The sequence below is a fragment of the Narcine bancroftii genome, chromosome 1 (assembly GCF_036971445.1).
Source record: "Narcine bancroftii isolate sNarBan1 chromosome 1, sNarBan1.hap1, whole genome shotgun sequence".
Classification (NCBI taxonomy): domain Eukaryota; kingdom Metazoa; phylum Chordata; class Chondrichthyes; order Torpediniformes; family Narcinidae; genus Narcine; species Narcine bancroftii.
The window spans coordinates 422,178,289-422,196,994 of NC_091469.1; the positions used below are offsets into that span (position 1 = coordinate 422,178,289).

The window sequence follows — 18,706 nt, forward strand, 5'->3', positions numbered from 1 at the left end:
TTTTCTAATCCTTTTGGGGTACCATTCCCCAACTCTTCCTCTGTTACATTGACAACTGCATCGGTATTACCTCTTGTACCCATGCAAAACTTGACAATTTCATAAACTTCACTGCCAACCTTCACCCATTCCCTTAAATTAATCTGGATTATTTCTGACACCTCTCTCCCTTCTGGGGCCTCACTAACTCCATCTCAGGAGACAAACAATTCACGGACATTTATTACAAACTCACACACTCCCGCACCTACATGGATTATACCTCTTCCCACCCTGTCTCTTGTAAGGATGCAATTCCTTTCTCCAAACTCCTCTGCCACTGTAACATCTCTTCCGTGGATGAATTCATCCACTGAAGGGCATCCAAAACAACTTCTTACCTTAATGAATGTGGATTCTTTCTCTAGTCATTGATAAAGTTCATATAAATATCTCCTCACTGACCCCACCTCCAACCAAGGAAGACGAGTACGTAGTCTCAATGGTCCTAACTTTCCACCAGCCACTGCATCAGATAAATTATCTGAAAACTCTGCCAATTTCAGCACAATCCCATCACTAGTCACTTCTGTCCTTCCCCAACACTATCTGCTTTTATCCGCGATTAATCTCTCTGAGACTCCCTTGTCTGCTCTTCCTTCCTCACTGTCCCTACCACACACTCAGGCACTTCCTAATGCATTTTCTCCCATACTTTTATCCATGGCCACAAACAGACCTTCCAGGTGGGGAAAGCCTGACGTGTTCATTGTCCAACTTAATGTATTGCATTAGGTGTATCCAGTGTTACCTCCTCTAGATTCGTGAGACCAAACCCAGATAGATTCCTCCACCAAGTTCCTGCACTCGGTCTGTGGGTCTAAGCTTAAACTCCCAGTAGTCAATTATTTATTCCTTGCAGCCCTCCCAAACTGACATGTCAATTTCGGCCTCACCCATTGCAGGTGCGGCCACATATAAGCTTGATGTTCCTCCTGGAAACCTTAAACCTAACATCATGATATTGATTTTTCTAATTTTAGGGACCCCCCCACACACACACACACACACACTTCTATCTGTTTTCACTTTTTCTATCTCTTTATCTCTGTTCTTGCTTTTCTCTCTTAACTTTTCCCTCTTTCAGTGGTTTCTCTCTCTACATATCTCTCCACCTCTCTCATCTTTTGTCTAATACCTTATCACCTATCAGGCCCTTCCCCAACTTCTTTCAACCATGATTTACTTGATATGACCTCTTCCTACTTTGCTCTTAATAGAGTCCTGATATGAAACAATGACTGATGGATCCCCATGGATTCTCTATGACCAGCTGTGTCTCCAGCAGCCTGTTGTTTGTTCAAGATTCCAGATTATTTGTGTTTATCTGCTTTGCTTCTTTATATTGTACTATTAGCCTCCATCTTCCATTATTTAATAAATGGATAGATATTTGCAGTAGATGCATTGCATACAGAAATGAGAAATAATTCTCACTTCATTGAATTTAGAAGGTTTTAAGAAACTAAATCAATAATTTTCTCCAGGAATCAACTAAATTCAAAGAATTTGGCACAAAAGTAGATAATGCAGAGAATGATCATTCAAAAAGTTGTAGTCTCACTATATACAAAAGTTAGCATTTGAGGTATTGTTTTTGATGTGGCTTATGTTCATGTGTATTTGTATCACTGTAATGTTCTTATAAACAGGATATTCTTTTAAGTATTGTGTTTGGAAACTCACCATTTCCAAATAAGCCATATCCAAACTGTACCACTTAACAGACCTTGACATGCCCTTCCTCTCCCATAATGCTCCAGTTCTGCCTGGAAATGATTTCCTTAACTCAATCCTTTATTTAGCTTTGTTTCCTTTGCTACTGGCCAAATTTACAAAGATACTTTCCTGACCATAATCCCAAAGCACTAATCAGGTTGATGTGTAAAGAGCTTTCACATTACCATTCACCCCTTAACCTATGTGATCAAAAATATTTCATTTATTGAATTAGTTCATTTACTTAAGTCATGATTGTTTTACTCTGGTTGGGAACTGGGAGCTTTACTTTAAAATGGGTTCTCTATCCAACATTCTGCATATTTTGGATATTTCTACATGAAGACTAGCAGTGGACGAGTAAAAATTCATGAGGTCAAACAATCAGTGAAGACACATAGATCCTCGACAAGGTAGAAAAGGAAGGAGAGATAATTGGGTTTTGTGATACTTGCCTTCTTTTACTCATTTCCCCACATCTTTTAAATATCCAATGGCCTGGAATATTTAACATAAGTTCAAGTTTAATGTCACATGCACTAAGATGGGGTGATAAAGATGATTTTTCAAACTGACCAGTAGACATCTCATACATTGTACAATAATTAAGTCAGTCCAATGTTACGGGGGAGATCAGTTGATATCGAGCAAAGTCAATATAACTTTACTATTTTGGGATTCATTCTGGAGTTTGATACTGGCCAGAAAGAAAGAATCTTTGATGATGCATAATCTTATTATCATTAATCTTCTCCCTGACAGGAGGGGTGGAAGAGAATGTGACCTGGATGGAATGAGTTTTCTAATATTTTGACTGTTTTTCAAAGACTTCAGAAGTTATAGATAGAGCCATGCATAAATGACTACTCTGATTTTCAAGAAGACCAGTTTTGTCCCTTGCCATCCTTTTGCTCTAAATAAATCTGCAGAAACCCTTGGGACTTCCCATCACATTGTCCACCAGAGCAATCTTCTGTCTTCTTTAGCCCTTCTGATTTCCTTCTTAAACATTTTCTTGCATTTTTGATATTCCTCAAGGACCTCATTTGTTCCTTGCTATGTACTTCCTATTTCTTCTTAACTTGGCCTTCAATATCTCTTGAAAACCAAGGTTTGTTATATGTGTTAGTCTTGCCTTTAATTTTGACAGAAACAGTAAAAACTCTGAACTCAAAATTTCATTTTGAAGGCCTCCCACTGAGGAATCACAACTTTGCAAGAAAACAACCTGTCGTAATCCATACTTGCCAGATCCTTTCCTGTCCCATTCAAATTAGACTTTCTCCAATTTAGAATGCCAACTCAAGGACCAGGCTTAGCCTTTTACATAATTATCTTGAAACTAATGGCATTATGATCACTAGATCCAAGCAATTTCATTACACACACTTCCTCGTCTACCCCGTCTTGTTCATGAATAGGAGATCCAGTATTGTACTCCCTCCAGTCGGGACTTTTATATTTTGTTAAAGGAAATTTCCCTGAATATTTGACAAAATCTAACCCATTCTGCCCTATTACAGTATGAGTGTGCCAGCCCCAGTTTTCCAACATTTCCTTTAATGTAAGATATCATAAAATTATTACCAGTACATTCACTTCTATCTGTGGTTCATAATTTTTAACAAAATCTAAAGCTTGCTAACATAATCTCCTCTGAATTTCAGTGCAGTCTCAAAGGAGTTAATGTTCCCCTTTTAGCTCTATTTAAAAAATGTCCTAGCCATTTTTTCCTTTAAACCATTCTGCTTGACTGACAAATCATTTTCACCATGCAGTTTTTTGGAACTTTGGTGTCCATAAGTGGTTGCAATGTTTCATATAACCATTTAAGGCATCTGTACCTTACAATATCCCAGAAGTGTCAAAACTGGTGGGAAGGGAAAGCATGTGATGAAAGTTGAGTTTCTATAGAAATTAGATAAAATTGAGTCAGCAAAAAAACAGGAGTACTTTGCAGTTAGCAACACAACGATGTAATATTAAAAAGCTAGTTATAAAAAAATAATACTGGGATTCAAATATGGGCACTACTAAGCACAGGGCCATGCACAAAGTATAAATAACAAACCTTAATAAAATTATTTCTAAGCAATTTAACCAATGTCACTGAGAAAGTCAGCAAGATTATGTGAAATGGTCAAACAATTTCAAGAGTTGCCGCCAATTCTTGAGCCTTCAGGATGCGATTAGATTGCTGGAAAATGTATACATTATGCTCTGGTGACCTCTGCATAAACATTAGGGTTGAGAAAAGCTCTGAAGATAAAGAGAACATTATTTTCACAAATAATGAGAGATAAAAAGTTATCTCTTGAACAAACTTGTAATGAAAACGATTCCTGCCTTTTTGCCATTAGATTTCAAGGAATATGTGCATTGGAAGAGATGAGAAAGCAGTAGAAAGCAGCAGGTCATATTTTGGTACAAATTGTTGGTGATAGCCAGGTATCCTTGCTTTCATGTCTTAAAGGACTAAGGGTTTTCCCCCATGATATATAGAAGTAATAAATGGACTGAAAAATGTGCAGATGCTGTGATTGTAGTAAAAACACTGAAATGCTGGAGGAACTCAACAGGTCTTGCAGCATCCATTGGAGGTAAAGACATATAACCAACATTTACTATGAGTGAAAAGTAGGGCAGGAGCCTGAATAAAGAGGCTAGGGAAGGAAGAGCACTGGCCATCAGGCAAAAGCAATAATTGGATGTGGATAGGAGGAGAGGAAAAGTGAGATTTGAACAAGGAATGGATTTAGATCTGTGAATGCAGAGCTGAAAGTGACAGGAAAATGTTGTGAGTGAGAGAGAGAGAAAGACAGACCAAGATGAAAGGAGACATTCAGGTGGGGAATGAGAGATGGAGTGGTGTTGGCTAATGGAAATCAGAGAAGTTGATGTTAATGCCATTCAGATGGATGGTGCCCAGACAGAATATGAAGTGCTGTTCCTCCCTTTCAATCTGGCAGTGCTATTGCAGCGGACCGAGCAAAGGTGCTCAATGAGGCGATCGCCCAGTCTACTTCCAGTCTTTCTGATATTAAGGAGACCATAATGGGAGCATTGGATGCATTAGGTCACCCTTTCAGATTCACAAGTGAATGGTTACTTCACTTGGAAGGGCTGTTGAAGCTCTGAATGATGGTGAGAGAGGAGGTGTGGATGCAAGTGTAGCATTTCCTGCGGTCATGGGGCAGGTGCCAAGAGGAATGATTGGTGGGAAAGGAGGAGTAGATAAAGGAGTCATTAAGGGAGCTATCCCTAGTGAAGGCAGAGAGGGAGGGAAAGATGTGACTGGTGGTGGGATCATGTAGTAAGTGGTGAAAATGGTTGAGGATGATGCGTTGAATGCAGAAGCTGGTGGGTGATAGATGAAGTCAAGGGGAATCCTGTCCTTGTTGCACTTGGGGGTGGAAGTGGCCAAGGCATACTGGGTAATGGAGGATATGCAGGTGAGGGCAGAGTTTATGGTAGTAGAGGGAAAGCCCTGTTTTTTGTAGAAGGATGACATCTTTTGTTAATCTTGCATGAAAGACTTTGTCCTGGGAGCAGATGCGATGGATACAGAGGAATTGCAAGAAAGGAATGGTATCATTACAGGAGACAGGGTGTGAATAGCTGTTGGCCTGGATCACAAGAAAGTTGACTGCAGGGTGGTTTCATAATCGCTTTATGGAAGAGGATCAGAAACATTGCCACAATGTGGTGCTTCTAGAGAACTTCCAGATCATGCAACTGTTCTCTATTCAGGGATGTTGATATATTTGTGACTAGAAATGTTTTGGCATCACATCTTTCCCTCAACTGCAGCTCACTTATTAAGCCTTTAGACAATTAATTTGTAGTATTAATTACATCTATTGGAAAGGATTACAAAGGTTAGGAGTAGGCGACTTGGCTGCTCAAGGTCTACCGTGCCTTTCAATATGATCATGGCTGATCAGCCCTAGTCCTCATCATTTTTTTGTACCAATTCCTCAAAAGCATAATTTCTAAAGTTTTTCAAGATTCAAAATTCAATATGCCTTTATCATGTGCATAAAATTTGTTTTACTTTGTTTGCTCTTTAAAGGCATATAAAGAGGTGTTGCTAATCCAGTGCCCCTATCAAGTTGAGAAAGAGTGTTCGTGAATCCACTGCTGTGGCCCCCTATCTTATAAAGTCCTCTTCTAGGCCTCTTTCACATTGGGTGTGTGTTCTCTCACTTCTGTTACCCTGCATTGTCTGCTGTTACACATGGAGCTCAAAACCCTTGTGGTCTAGGCTGCCAATCATGGGTGCTTCCTTCTCGTGTGTCTCCAATGTTAAAAAAAAAGATGCAAGCCCCATTGTCAGTCATTTTAAACCTATATAAGCCTATTGGATAGAACAGCATGGCAACAGGGCCCTGCAGAGAAGGTCATGGCAGATGATATCGAAGTAGCCATGCCAAGTTATTCACTGATTTTGTAGATAATATGCACTGCATCTATATTATACCAGTATCCAGCAATCTGTTTTGGTAATGCCATGGGTAGACTCTCCTTTGTTGAAAATGGTTGTTCCTTGGTACTTGCAATAATGCGAGTGTGCTTGGCACCTATCAGATGCATGGTCATTTTCAAGGTCTGGTTGCATTAAGGTTTTGGCTGCTTTCTTATCCAAGTATTCAAAAGGAATATCTTTACCCAGTGGTTAGATTGTGGAAATCACAGAGAATGATTTAAACAAATAATTAATGATGAAATGAAGTCAACTAAGTATTTTAGATGTAGACATACATCAGAGTAATAAGGCTATTTCAGCCCACACCCAATTAACCTACACCCCTGGTATGTTTTGAAGGGTGGGAGAAAACTGGAGCCATCAGACAAGACCCACGCAGACATGGGGAGAACATAGAAACTCCTTACAGGCAGCGCGGGATTCGAACCCACATTCCGATTGCTGGCGCAATCTGTTTCGCCAATCATGCTGCCCGCAGAGAATATTCTGATTATTTTCAGAGGTAAAGGATAGGAGTATATAACAATAATTTGGGCTAGTTAGGCAGTGTGGTCTGAAATTTTTAGACATGCAGGATGGTAATAGGCCATTTAGGCCCACGTGGCCGTGCCTCCCTATTGCACCCAATTAACCTACAATCCCCAGTGCATTTTGAACATTGGGAGGAAACCAACCCAGATACCTTTCTTTTGTATATTCTGTGAAATTTCGCACTCAAGATTTAAGTTGTATTTCAAGATGAGGAAGAGTAATGCCATGGCAAGATTTCTGCTATCAAAGTTAGGCTGCCAAATAAAATGTTGCGAATTAATGATCATTTTGAATGATGTTGAGGTGAGAATTAAACCATTCTGCAGCTCTGGAAGTATTACTTTTACTTATGGATATTTGTTTTAGACATCCCTTTGAAGCAGCCAAGTAACACACAAAATTGTATTTCACACACCCAATGGGCTTCCTGCTAGAAAAATGGTAACATTAATAAATTGTATCCCACAAGTCACATGGGAAACTACTATTTACTAGTTTCCCGGAATCCTGGGACACATAATTAATGGAATTTGCAGAAGGATTTGATTGAACTGTCTAAATAGGGAATTGAACCTTTAACTCGGAACTGGAAAAGGAAAAAAGGTTAATTCTTTGAGCAAAATAAGACGTCAGTTCAGATTTTCTTTTGAAAATTGCTGATCCTTGAGAAATATATCTCTGAGATGCAAAGTCTGACAGGTAATTTGATGGCTTCAGAAATAGTTGTGCCAACTTGTATAAAGAGTAACTTTCACCATCGGAGTTAGGGTATAAATTTTACAATAGGTTTTAAGAGGCTTAAAAGAGAATAGTCAATGTCAAAATCCCATTTAGAAATTTAATATTTTTTGGATTTAATCCCTGAATACATTCTTTAGTCTGGAAAAAAAACTAGTCCTTTTAATGAAAATGAAATATTTTCAAAGGAGATTTTGATGAAATGGATTTGGATTTGCACCATACTTTCCTTCTGCAAGGCTTATAGCGTATTTCTGTCCTTACACAGGCTATATGCTCTGACAACTGTCACCTTCCAATTGAAAATGAATCTAGTCATATCATTTGAAAGATACTATCTGATAGCTGAGACCGATTGATATCTCACGTACATATCAAAATATTTATTCCTGGGCATGCCTGGCACGCACACACAACAGTCACCATTCTAAAGAATGAAAGACATCAGCTGTTGAGAAATTATTTATTTGTTAATTTTAATATTTGTTGTGTTTTTTTTTGTTTTAAAGTCACAAAACTAAAATTTAAACTCTGATTGTGTGCTTTTTAACATGTCCTAAATGTCAGTAAGTGTTCACGAACGTCAAAAGTATTGAGCTGTCCCGTGAGCCTGAAGGTGTTGAGAGTGGTTCTACAAGATGAACTCAAGATTCCATTATTTTCATGCAATATTATTGCACATGTAATATGACATGAAATTGCCTGCAGCATACAGTAAGGCAGATAAAAAGTTCGTATTAGTGTCGCCTGGCGTTCCTGATGGTAAGAAAGAGAAACAGAATCAGTTGAGTGTTTGTGCTCCTGCAGCCACAAACAGCCATTCTATCCATTGGCAACCCGAGTTCCAGATATAAATCTCCAATATGATGTGGAAGCCTTCAGTGCCCGAAGCCCTTCGGGACCCCTTCTTGTCCTCAACACCTTCTTGAATCCCAGTTACAATGCCTAGTTTCCATGAGCCAGTCTCCAGCAACCCACAACCTGTGCGGGTTCCCCAATCGCAAGTCATCCACTGCCTCTTTGGCTGAGATGGCACCCAGCCATCCTGAAATGCTGAACATCAGGCAGCCATAGAGTATGAGGGCCACGTTGGAATAAACAGCATGGCACAATGACAGGCAGTGCATCGTCTTTGCAAGTTCCCAGCATAGCATTGCTCTCCATTCCATTCTCCAACCCCCTAAATTTCCTGAAATTTACTTATTTTCTCTCACACATTTATCATCTTCCCTTTGATTCTCTGTTCAAGAATCTACACCAAGAGGAGGTTGCAGTAGCCAACTAACCTACTAGCACATCTTTAGGATGTGGAAGGAACCAGAATATCCAGTGGAATCAACACAACCCCTGGGAGAATATGTAAAGTCCATGTAGACTGCACCCAAGGTCCAGATCCTGGAGCTGTAAGGCAGCAGTATTTGCATTTGTGCCACTCTGCATGCTCTGCTCCAGAATTTATAGTCTATCCACGTACGTTAAACAAACTACGAGCAAAGAAACATTTATTACTGAAATTGTATAATAGGAAAGATTCACTCCAATCATCATTTGATAATTGAGTACATTTTTTTTTAAGTTTAATAATTGCTGTAATACCTGCAAAATTTAAATGGCAATTTAAACAGCAAGTATATCAAGTATTAATTCAAAATATTAAAACTGCAAACTTTCAAGCTCTGAATGCAAAATACTTTGGGTATTAAAACATACAATGGCTATAATGAATTGTTGCTTATAAGTTCCTCACTTAGAAGTGGTGGTGTGCATTTTTTTGTATTGTTCATAAAAAAAATTATCTTTGTCCCTCCTACTTCTAAACTGTGTGGTTAGAATAAACCAATATTGAATAGTTTGGATGGCACAGGAACTACATACAAATACAAGCTTGTAGTGGTCGTGTCGTGGGCTGAGTGTGCGCACAGTGCAGTATTGCGAACCGTCACCGGTGCGGTTCTTCGGCGTGCGCGCGGAGCCATAGGACAGACAGCTGGTTACTCACCAATTTAATGGATCTCATGCATGTGGTGCTGCGTGCCGAGTAACGGCACGTTGGTTTGCTGAGTCTCCTGCCAGAAGGTGCGGGACCCTCGCTGTGCTTAATTTACACCTGCCGGTCCCATGGATCGGTGGCAAACTCATAGTAATAGTGGAGCCTGGGACGTGAGGAATATAAGAGAAGCCTGTAAAGTCTAAATAAAACAGTCTTTTGTTGACTAACCTGGTGTATGTGTATTGCTTTAGTAGCTCTACCAAAGTAGCTATTATAAGCTATTAATTTACCATGACTATTAAAATTTATGATTACTATGGAAACAACACATTGAATGTTATGTCATCATCTGTGTGGTGTGGTTTGATTTTTTTTCCATATAGTGAAATGTTGTTTGTTTATTATAGTTCAGAATTCTATAAATAATATCAATTGTCAGTATCAGATGGCACCTTAATTAATTACAAAGATGACAATGTGTCAGTCATCGACACAAAGGCATCATTGGTTGTATATTATTAGCATCATTGTCCAAGAGAAATGTGCTAATTGAAATGCTTGTGTTATATTGTGTTCTAAGTCACGTAATCGATATATTGTGACTGTCTTAAAAAAAAATCTGAGCTTAATTTGCATATAAATTCTCTTATTTTAACATTAAAAACTCATTACTGCTTACCTAAGAAAAAACCTGCAGATACTTTCTGACTAGAGTTATGGAGAGGGGTCTTGAATTTAATTTGGAAGTCTGATCTCAGCAGCAGAAATGCACAGATGGCTTAGTATTACTCAAATAGGGAGAGGGAAGTCAGTGAACACTTGCTAGCAATTGTAAATGTATAACTTGGTTTCTTCTGTTCATTCCTTGCGCCTTGAAGCAATTTTTTTCAGCGTACCTTTTAAAAGAAAGACATTAATATTTTGTAATCTCAGGACATCCCAAGGTGCATTAAGTTTGATGAAGCACTTTTGAAATGTCAGCTGTGTAGGAAATCAAAAAAACTTCAAGTAGTTGTAGAGGTAGGTTTAAAAATTGTTCATTTTTAATTATGATGGGTGCTTAACGTTCAATGGACTCACACAAATGATTAAAAGAGCATCAAAAATGAGATTTTTTTCATTCATGCAAAAATTGCCAAAATAATGAGATCAGCTATATGAAAATGATGACAAAATATTCCAGAATTTTGTGAATTCACAGTTACTCAAACTCTATACTTTACAACCTCTAACTTCCAATGTTGGGAATTATAAGTACAATAAAAATTTGATAATCCGACATGCTCAGGACTGCCTTCTTCTTGACGATCAGGTGTGATGTATCTATTCATTGTTAAAATATCGCACAGGAGAATAATAATTCTTCCAGCAAAATCAGTAAATTTAAAGGAGTGTATGAACTGGAGCCCTGGTGGATGGGAAAGGCGCACAGAAACCAGGATTTCAATGAGTGGGTTGGAGCCATGGTGAACATCACTTGGTGAATCAGATGCCTTGCGGATAATCAGATAGTGGATTATTGGGGTTTTACTGTAACTATCTCTTCAATGATGATTCCAGGTTGTAATTGTGGATAATATGTGAAAATTACATCTAATTTGAAAAATGCAATGATGAGTTTTATTATAAAAAATTATTTTGTTACGAATTAATATTTGAAGTTTGCCTTGTATTGCCAGATGCAGAGAGTCTATCTTGGTGGCTCAAAGTCTCAGAAGGGATGCTCAGCCCCAACACTTCCAAAAAAGTTTTGAAAGTTAGCACACTTAATCATTGAATAAATTTGATATTTATAGATAATATAAAGATTAATAAATATTTAAACGATTAAGAAACATATAGAAACCTTTTTTAAAAATCCATTAAGTGCTTTCCATCTTAATTTCCCCTCAGCCCTGCAATTCTTAACTGAATAACCTGGTGCACGATCCAACTATCAAATTTCCCAGTGTAATTGACTTTATTTGTTGGGAATACAAAGTGCTTTAACTCTGAATGCAAAATACTTTGGGTATTAAAACATACAATGGCTATTTTTAATTAGTGTGTTTGAGATTTATATGTTTAGAAGTCCCAAACTTTCTGTTTTCCAAAAGAGTATGCTGTCAGTTTTGTTCTAAACCTCCAGCATAAATTTGGAAAATTTTGGACAATGTTTTACTCTGCTGAGTACTTTTTCATTTAGAATAAAGTATTTTGCATTGAATTCCAGATAAGATCAAGATATGAGTCAGGCTAAAGTAGATTCATTTTTTGCTGATCTTTTAACTTGTAGCTGTTGCTGTGACTTGCTTTTATTCAAACAATTAAATTCATTGATCACCAAAAAGATCTCCACTACATTATCTAATGATCATATTGAACTGTAGCCCCATTCATACTGGAACTTTGTCCCTGTAATTAACTGCCATTATACTGTTAATGTGAATGCTCATGAATTGGCACCAATGCGTCAGATCACCCCAGGGATGGACTGGCAAGATTGGGTGTATCATCCCCAGAGTCATCTGATTCCTGAATGCCGACTAGCCCAGTGTGAAAGGGATATGGACTATCCAGGCACAAAGTAATGACACGTTGATGACAAAGGTATAAACTTTGTATTCAATTAACTAAATCCTGATCAATGTTTTATAATCTTGTATTTAAGCAAAATTAATGCATAAAGAGAGAAATATAAAATTATGAAGGCAATAAAACACGTAGGCGCACAAGTTATAAAGACCATGGGAAAGTCAGAGGAAGAAAGAGAACAATAGTGGACCTGCCCTTCCAGAATTCCATGTGGCAGAGAAACCCCTCCATGAATGCTCAGTGCTCCATGCTCCTTGCATACAGGCCTTTTGCCTCACATATTTTGGGAGGGCAGGTCCGCCATCACTCTCTCTCTGAATTTTCCATGGGCTTTATAAATTGTGCTCTTTTGTGTTTTATTGCCACTACCACTTTCCCATGGCCCTTTATAAATATATAAAGATTTATATAGGTCGGCACAACAACAGGGGCTGAAGGGCTCATATTGTTCTGTACATAATGCTTAATTATGTTATAATTAGGCATGATTAATTTTGTTTAAATGCAAGATCACTTGGATGCATCATTCAGACCTCACCAATGGAGAATAGGCGCCGCTCTCCCTGGGGATGCCTGGTGTTGAGTGTGAAAGGACACAGATAACCACTAACAGTGGTCCAGTATGAACAGCAAAAAAGGCTTCTTTAACTGGTTCGTTGAACAGCCAATTTACTGGTTAGCCAATGTGGAAAGGGCTTATGACTTATGTATCAAAATAATTATGTTGTTTTCTTACAGAAGAAGAGAACAATTTGCCACAATCTCCATCACCATTAAATGAGGCTGAAAAGAAAAAGAGTCTACATGCTGGTGGGAATAAAACAGGTAGAGTTAATTAGTTTTTTTAATTAATTGTTTCACCAAAAGGTAAATGGAATTCGAGCATTAATTATTAACAGTGACCCTGGAAGCTTGTTTCTATTCTAAAATTAATGGAGTATCAATATTGTAAAGATGTAAGACAAATTGTTTGAACATGATAGGTGAATTCACATGAAAATAGAAGCAAAAATAGTCTGTCTCAGTGGTAAAACCCTGTCATTACCTATCATATCTTTCAATAAAATAACACCTTGTTCTTCTAAAGTTCAGATAATATAAATCCAACTAATTTGGCCTCTTAATAAGACAACACTTTCAACTGGTGATTGTATAATAGCTAAATTCGACCATAGGCTTAGTGGCACTTTCAAGTCACTGGATAATATTCAGATTTTGGACACCTAAATTTCTGGCCAGAAATGAGTTCACTCTTACAGTTTAAATATTTTTCCATATTAATTTTCATGTTTGCTTTATAATTTTTAACATGTCAATCTTCAAATCAAATATATTGATGGTTAAGATTCTTCCTGGTTTAGGATGGTTCCGATTGGATAATACAAAATAGTGTTATCTATTTATAATGCAAAGATCAGTCCATCATAACACAGATGTCCAGAATAGACTGAGTAGTTTGAAGTCAAACTTGCAAAATAAATCATTTGAATATCTTCCAATAGTATAATTTTAATGACCTGGTTTTTCTCCCAAGAAAAAGATCGACAGATTAGTCCTGAAACCTTCCTATTTACCTTTAAATTTGATATTTGACTGGCCTGGTATATTTAAGACCTGGTAATTCCCAACTTTATTATAACTTGTGTGCAATGTCATGAATTGATTAAATAGCACAAAGAAACTAAAGTTGACCCCACCTGTAGAAAGTTTATTGACAGTGAAACAATTTGACTTTGTAATATTTTTAGAATATTTTTCAACTTTTTTCTGCTCTTAATAGGAACAATTTATTTAAAATGTTTATATGCCAATCAAAAATTTACAAACTAAGTTTATGGAGATTTCCGACCAATGAAAGGCAACATTCTAGATGTCTTTTTATTAGCAATAGAACTTTTCTAACAACGAATCCTTTCTTGAATCCTCCTGTGTGACGGATTATGTTATATTTTATATTGTATATTGATATGTTTTTGGAAGATAGATTGTGGGGCTTTTAGTTAGATCACACACAGATACTTCAAAACAGATCTCATTTAAAATGCCGGAGCTCTACTCATGCCAGACAATCTAGACTCCAGGTACCTTTGCAAAAACTTTGAAGAATGCCTATAGACACTTCACAAGTAGGTGTTAATTGGACATGCTGTGGAGTAATGGATTATTGTTTTGGAAAGCAACAGATGAACGAACTCAACGAACTTGGGGCTGGTGTCGCAGTTGGTCTGAATGCAGTTTGCTGTTCTAAGAAGGCCATGTGGTTTTGCAAGCAGAGAGAGTTTAAGTTTGTGTGTGTGTGTGTGTGTGTGTGTGTGTGTGTGTGGTTGGGGGGTGGGGGGGGGGAGAGAGAGAGAGTCTGCTGATTTTCTGCAGTGGCTTTTGGAAGCTTGTTTGAAACCCCATTTTGAAAGACTGGTTGTGTGTTCTGACCAGCCTATTCAAAGCCCTTGTTGTCCATACAAAAGGAGATGGCTGGCTGTATAATGTTTCACCTGAGATAAGGGAAAGAGAAAGGAACTCTGTGATGTCCTGAAAGAAAGAGGTTATCATCTGGAAAACCCTGATGGGGCAAGTTTCTTCGCCAACGAATCTCTCTCTGAAAACTGACAAGAACCTTTCTGAGCATTAGCCATTTACCTTTCAAGTACCAAAGCCTGGTGAAGATTCATAAATGTTAAATTCTGTGTACAGTATAAGAATTGCCTTATACCAGTGAACTTTGAGGAGTGAGAAGTTAGATTGGACTGTGAATCAAAGAACTTTTCTGAACTTATGCACACATTACATACACGAAAGCTTAGAATTGTAATGGGGTTAAGTTAATAGAAATAAATTAAAGTTTTATCCTGTTTTTTATATTTAAAGAAAATTAAAACTTTTGTTCAAGTAACCATTTGTCTTGGTGACTTTCTATTGCTACTGGGTTTTCAGGTCCTCTGGGTCCGTCACATTTACCAAAATGTAAATTTTCCTCTCTCTCCCCATCCATCCCATCCCACGTCCCCCCACCCACCCCATAGTATACAATTCAGGATCTCCATATGTAGTTAATATATAAGATGTATCTAAAAGTGATTAACCCCTCTCAATCATTGGTTTGTACAGCAACCCCTATGGAAACATAGGGAACTAGTCTGGCATTTTTCCAATTTTATGTACTTGTGCAGTAGCAAATCTCATAAGTATCGATTAGTGTATGTAGAGGCCACTTGAGAAGGATTTATAAAATAAGCCAATTTAGTTCTGGCTGAATTAGATTGTAATGACTCAATTACCTTTTATTTCTGTACAAAAGAGATTTGGGTGAATAAATTAACAGATCATCATTGAGGAAGTGCCAATACTAAAGGACAGTTTATAGATGTTATACACAGTTACTGTCACACCTTTAAGATTGTAATATAGACATCTGTGTATACTTTGTGGTTTACTGAAACAGACTTGTGTCAATCAGAGGCTGACGTGGGACTTAGAGATACCCAAGGGATAAACAATGTAGATGTCTCTGAAAAGGTCAACTTGACACAGGCTGTGATGATCGATCCACTGTCCTGTCTGCTTTGATAAAAATCAGATAAACTTTAGACTGCTAATTGATCTGCAGCCTGTTTAAATGTTGTCCATGCATACCCTCATTGCATCTGATTATTGTGGAAAGCAAATGAAGCTAAAATGTGAAGTGCTAATGACAGAAAGATTTTTTTTTAATCCTGAACTTTACAGGATAAGGAGAGGTTCAGGAATATATTCTTATCTCCCTTAACTGCCTATGAACCAATTATCAGTGTTATAAGAGAATGTGTTCAGTGGGATTTTCAAAGTATGACCTTGTACAGTTATGTCTAATTTTCATTAGATCTGAAAGAATGATACCTCCTTAACTCAAGGACATTGAATTCAGAAAGACTCTGAGTAACAGAAAGTGGGACAGATCTGCTTCTTATCAGGAATGTGCACCTCACCACAACAAAATGTCAACTAAAGCAGCTTTATTATTGTATCTTTAATGTGTCCTGTGAGGAAATGCAGTCTGGGTCACCTTCCTCCTCATGTACACCAAATACATCATTCTCTCCGTGCTGTCAAACAAAGACTGGGTGGACAGGCACTTTGAGCTCAGGAAGTTGCTTTTCACATCCTTTCCTATTAAAGCATATGGAGAGGAAACAGAACCCAGTTTGAGAAAAACCCACTGAGGAAGTTAGAAGCAGGTTGCTGTTAGATTTTGGCTGACACATAAGCCATTGGGTCATCTAATGACAGTACTTGAAGATAACCAGAAAACAAGGCAAGTGATTACTCATTCTAATTTGCTTGTCAAATCTTTCATTAAAAAAAAACGGCCTAATTGTCTCATTCTATTGCATCTGCACCACAAATGTAGTTCTCTTTGAAATTATGTGTGTCATTGTACTCTACCTTGATGACTTGTTCTCAATGATCACAGATAGTTGTCAATACAGATTGCAAGAGCTTTGTCATATAAATATTTTTAAGGAGTCTCGTAAATGAGAAAGCAAGGTCAAAAGGCAAATAGTTTTAGGGAGAAGGTGTAAGCAGTTGTGATCATGTTGCTGTTGAATAATGACCTTTCCCCTTACCCAGACATTAACTTTGTAACACTAGAAGTTTGGTTGCTATGTAGAACAGAAAGCAGGCAAGGGTATTTCCTTCTTGCTGAGCATATCCTTTATGAACTTATGACCTCACTGAAGAATGTAAGATATTTTCAGTCACATTCATGTTTACATTAAATTACTTAGAGCATGGGTTGGAGATCATAAAATGGAAACCATGATAATTAACAAAAATATGTTTTTCAATCTGATAAGGTTTTTTTTCTAACTTCAAGGAGAAAAAAGTAAATATCATTATTGTCAAGCAATTGGGTAAGCTTTATATTCAAAGTAAGAAAATTAGGAGAGATGATAACTAGAGAGCTAATATGCACAATGTAATTAAATGTAACTTTTTGGTACTTTGTTCTTTCTGCTGTTCACCTGTAACTCAAATCAGCCTCTACGCTCATTTTCTGCCTCCATATTTTGGAAACTACGCTTAACCTTCAGTTACCTTCATGCACTGAAACTTAATTGAACAAAAATTCAAATGAGTAGATTTCACAGTTCTGCACCTTCCAGATAAGATCCAGTAAATTTGGGGATCTGTGCAGGTACCTGAACATGACAGTCCTATAATTGTTGGCTACTGTTTATCAGCCTGTAGTCCTGAATCGAGAAAGTGAGTGTAAAATTCCAACAGTCCCCCAGGAATGGTGGAAATACTCTCACACATGTTGCATAAAGTTATCTCTGGTGTAGAAATTTTGTCTATTTACATTAATGGAATAAATTCTGAATGATTAAGATAAATTCATTTTTTGTTTTATACAGTATCTTTGTTTTTAAGGATTTTAATTTTTAACATTTTGTCGTGGATATTATATGGCCTCCTGAGTTCCTCCAGCAATAATTTGTCTGTTCAGGATTTCAGCATCTTCAGCTTTTGTGGGTTTTTTAAAAATGTATAGTGAATTGCAGGATATGAATGTCATTTCTCACCACTCAACAATAGAGCGCTGGTGTATAGCTCAAGTATTATATGAATAGTGCCCGTTAGAATTCCTGCAGAATTTTATCATAGTTAATATTTGATTGCAAAATTATTATATGAGGGATAAGATCATAAGAAGTAGGAACAGAATTAGGCCATTTGGCCCATCAAGTCTACTCTGCCATTCAAATCATGGCTGATGCATTTTTCCTCTCAACAGCATTCTCCTGCCTTATCCCTAAAACCTTTGACACTCTGACTAATCAAGAATCTATCAACCTCAGTGTACTAAAAATATACTCAATACCTCTCCATGGACATCTATGGCAACAAATTCCACAGATTTGCCACTCTCTAGCTGAAGAAATTTCTCCTTGTCTCTTTTCTAAAGTGTCACACTTGTTTCTGAAGTTGTGCCCTCTGATCCTGGACTATACCATTATAGTGAGTGTAGACTTCCATGTTTCATTATCATTACTGAAAACAACTTCATCCAGTTTTTTTAATATTCAGTAGATTTCAATGAGATTCGCACTCATCCATCTTAAATCTGGCATGTCCAGGCCCAGAGCCATCAAACATTCCTTATATATGAACCCTCTCATCCTTGAGATCATTCTCATAACCCTCCTTTGGACCCCCTCCAATGCCAGCTCATTCTTCCTTAGATATGGGACTCAAAACTGCTCACAGTACTCCAAATGTGGACTGTTCATTTGCCTACTTTACTACCAACTCATCCTTTAAGTTAACTATCAGGGAATCCTGCACAAAGACTCTGAAATCCCTTTGTATCTCCACTTTCAAGATTCTCTCTCCATTTGGAAAATACCATATAATTTGGCGTATAAGTCAAGTCATGAACCATAAAAATTTCTCAAAAGGTCGGGGTGTCGACTTGTATGCTGGATATACTTTTGAGACTTTAAATTCACCAAAAAAAAACAAATTGATGTCAATTTGGCATACAAGTCAATATTGGAAGCACCTCCCCACCCCAGTGCCGCCACTCCCTGACACCTCCCCAGCGCTGGGCACCGCCATAATCGTGCCCACCTGGCACCCTGAGGTGCTCT

At 37.6% G+C, this 18,706-nt stretch overlaps 1 protein-coding gene across 2 annotated transcripts in view; it reads left to right on the forward strand.

The window, feature by feature from the left end:
• The window catches only part of skap2 (src kinase associated phosphoprotein 2), a 308,759-nt gene that overhangs the window by 212,106 nt on the left and 77,947 nt on the right, over window positions 1-18,706 (forward strand). For both annotated transcript variants that reach the window (XM_069914125.1, XM_069914126.1), the window contains one exon: window positions 12,816-12,902. In XM_069914125.1, the coding sequence (XP_069770226.1) occupies window positions 12,816-12,902 (87 nt within the window). The remainder of the gene's footprint in view (window positions 1-12,815; window positions 12,903-18,706) is intronic.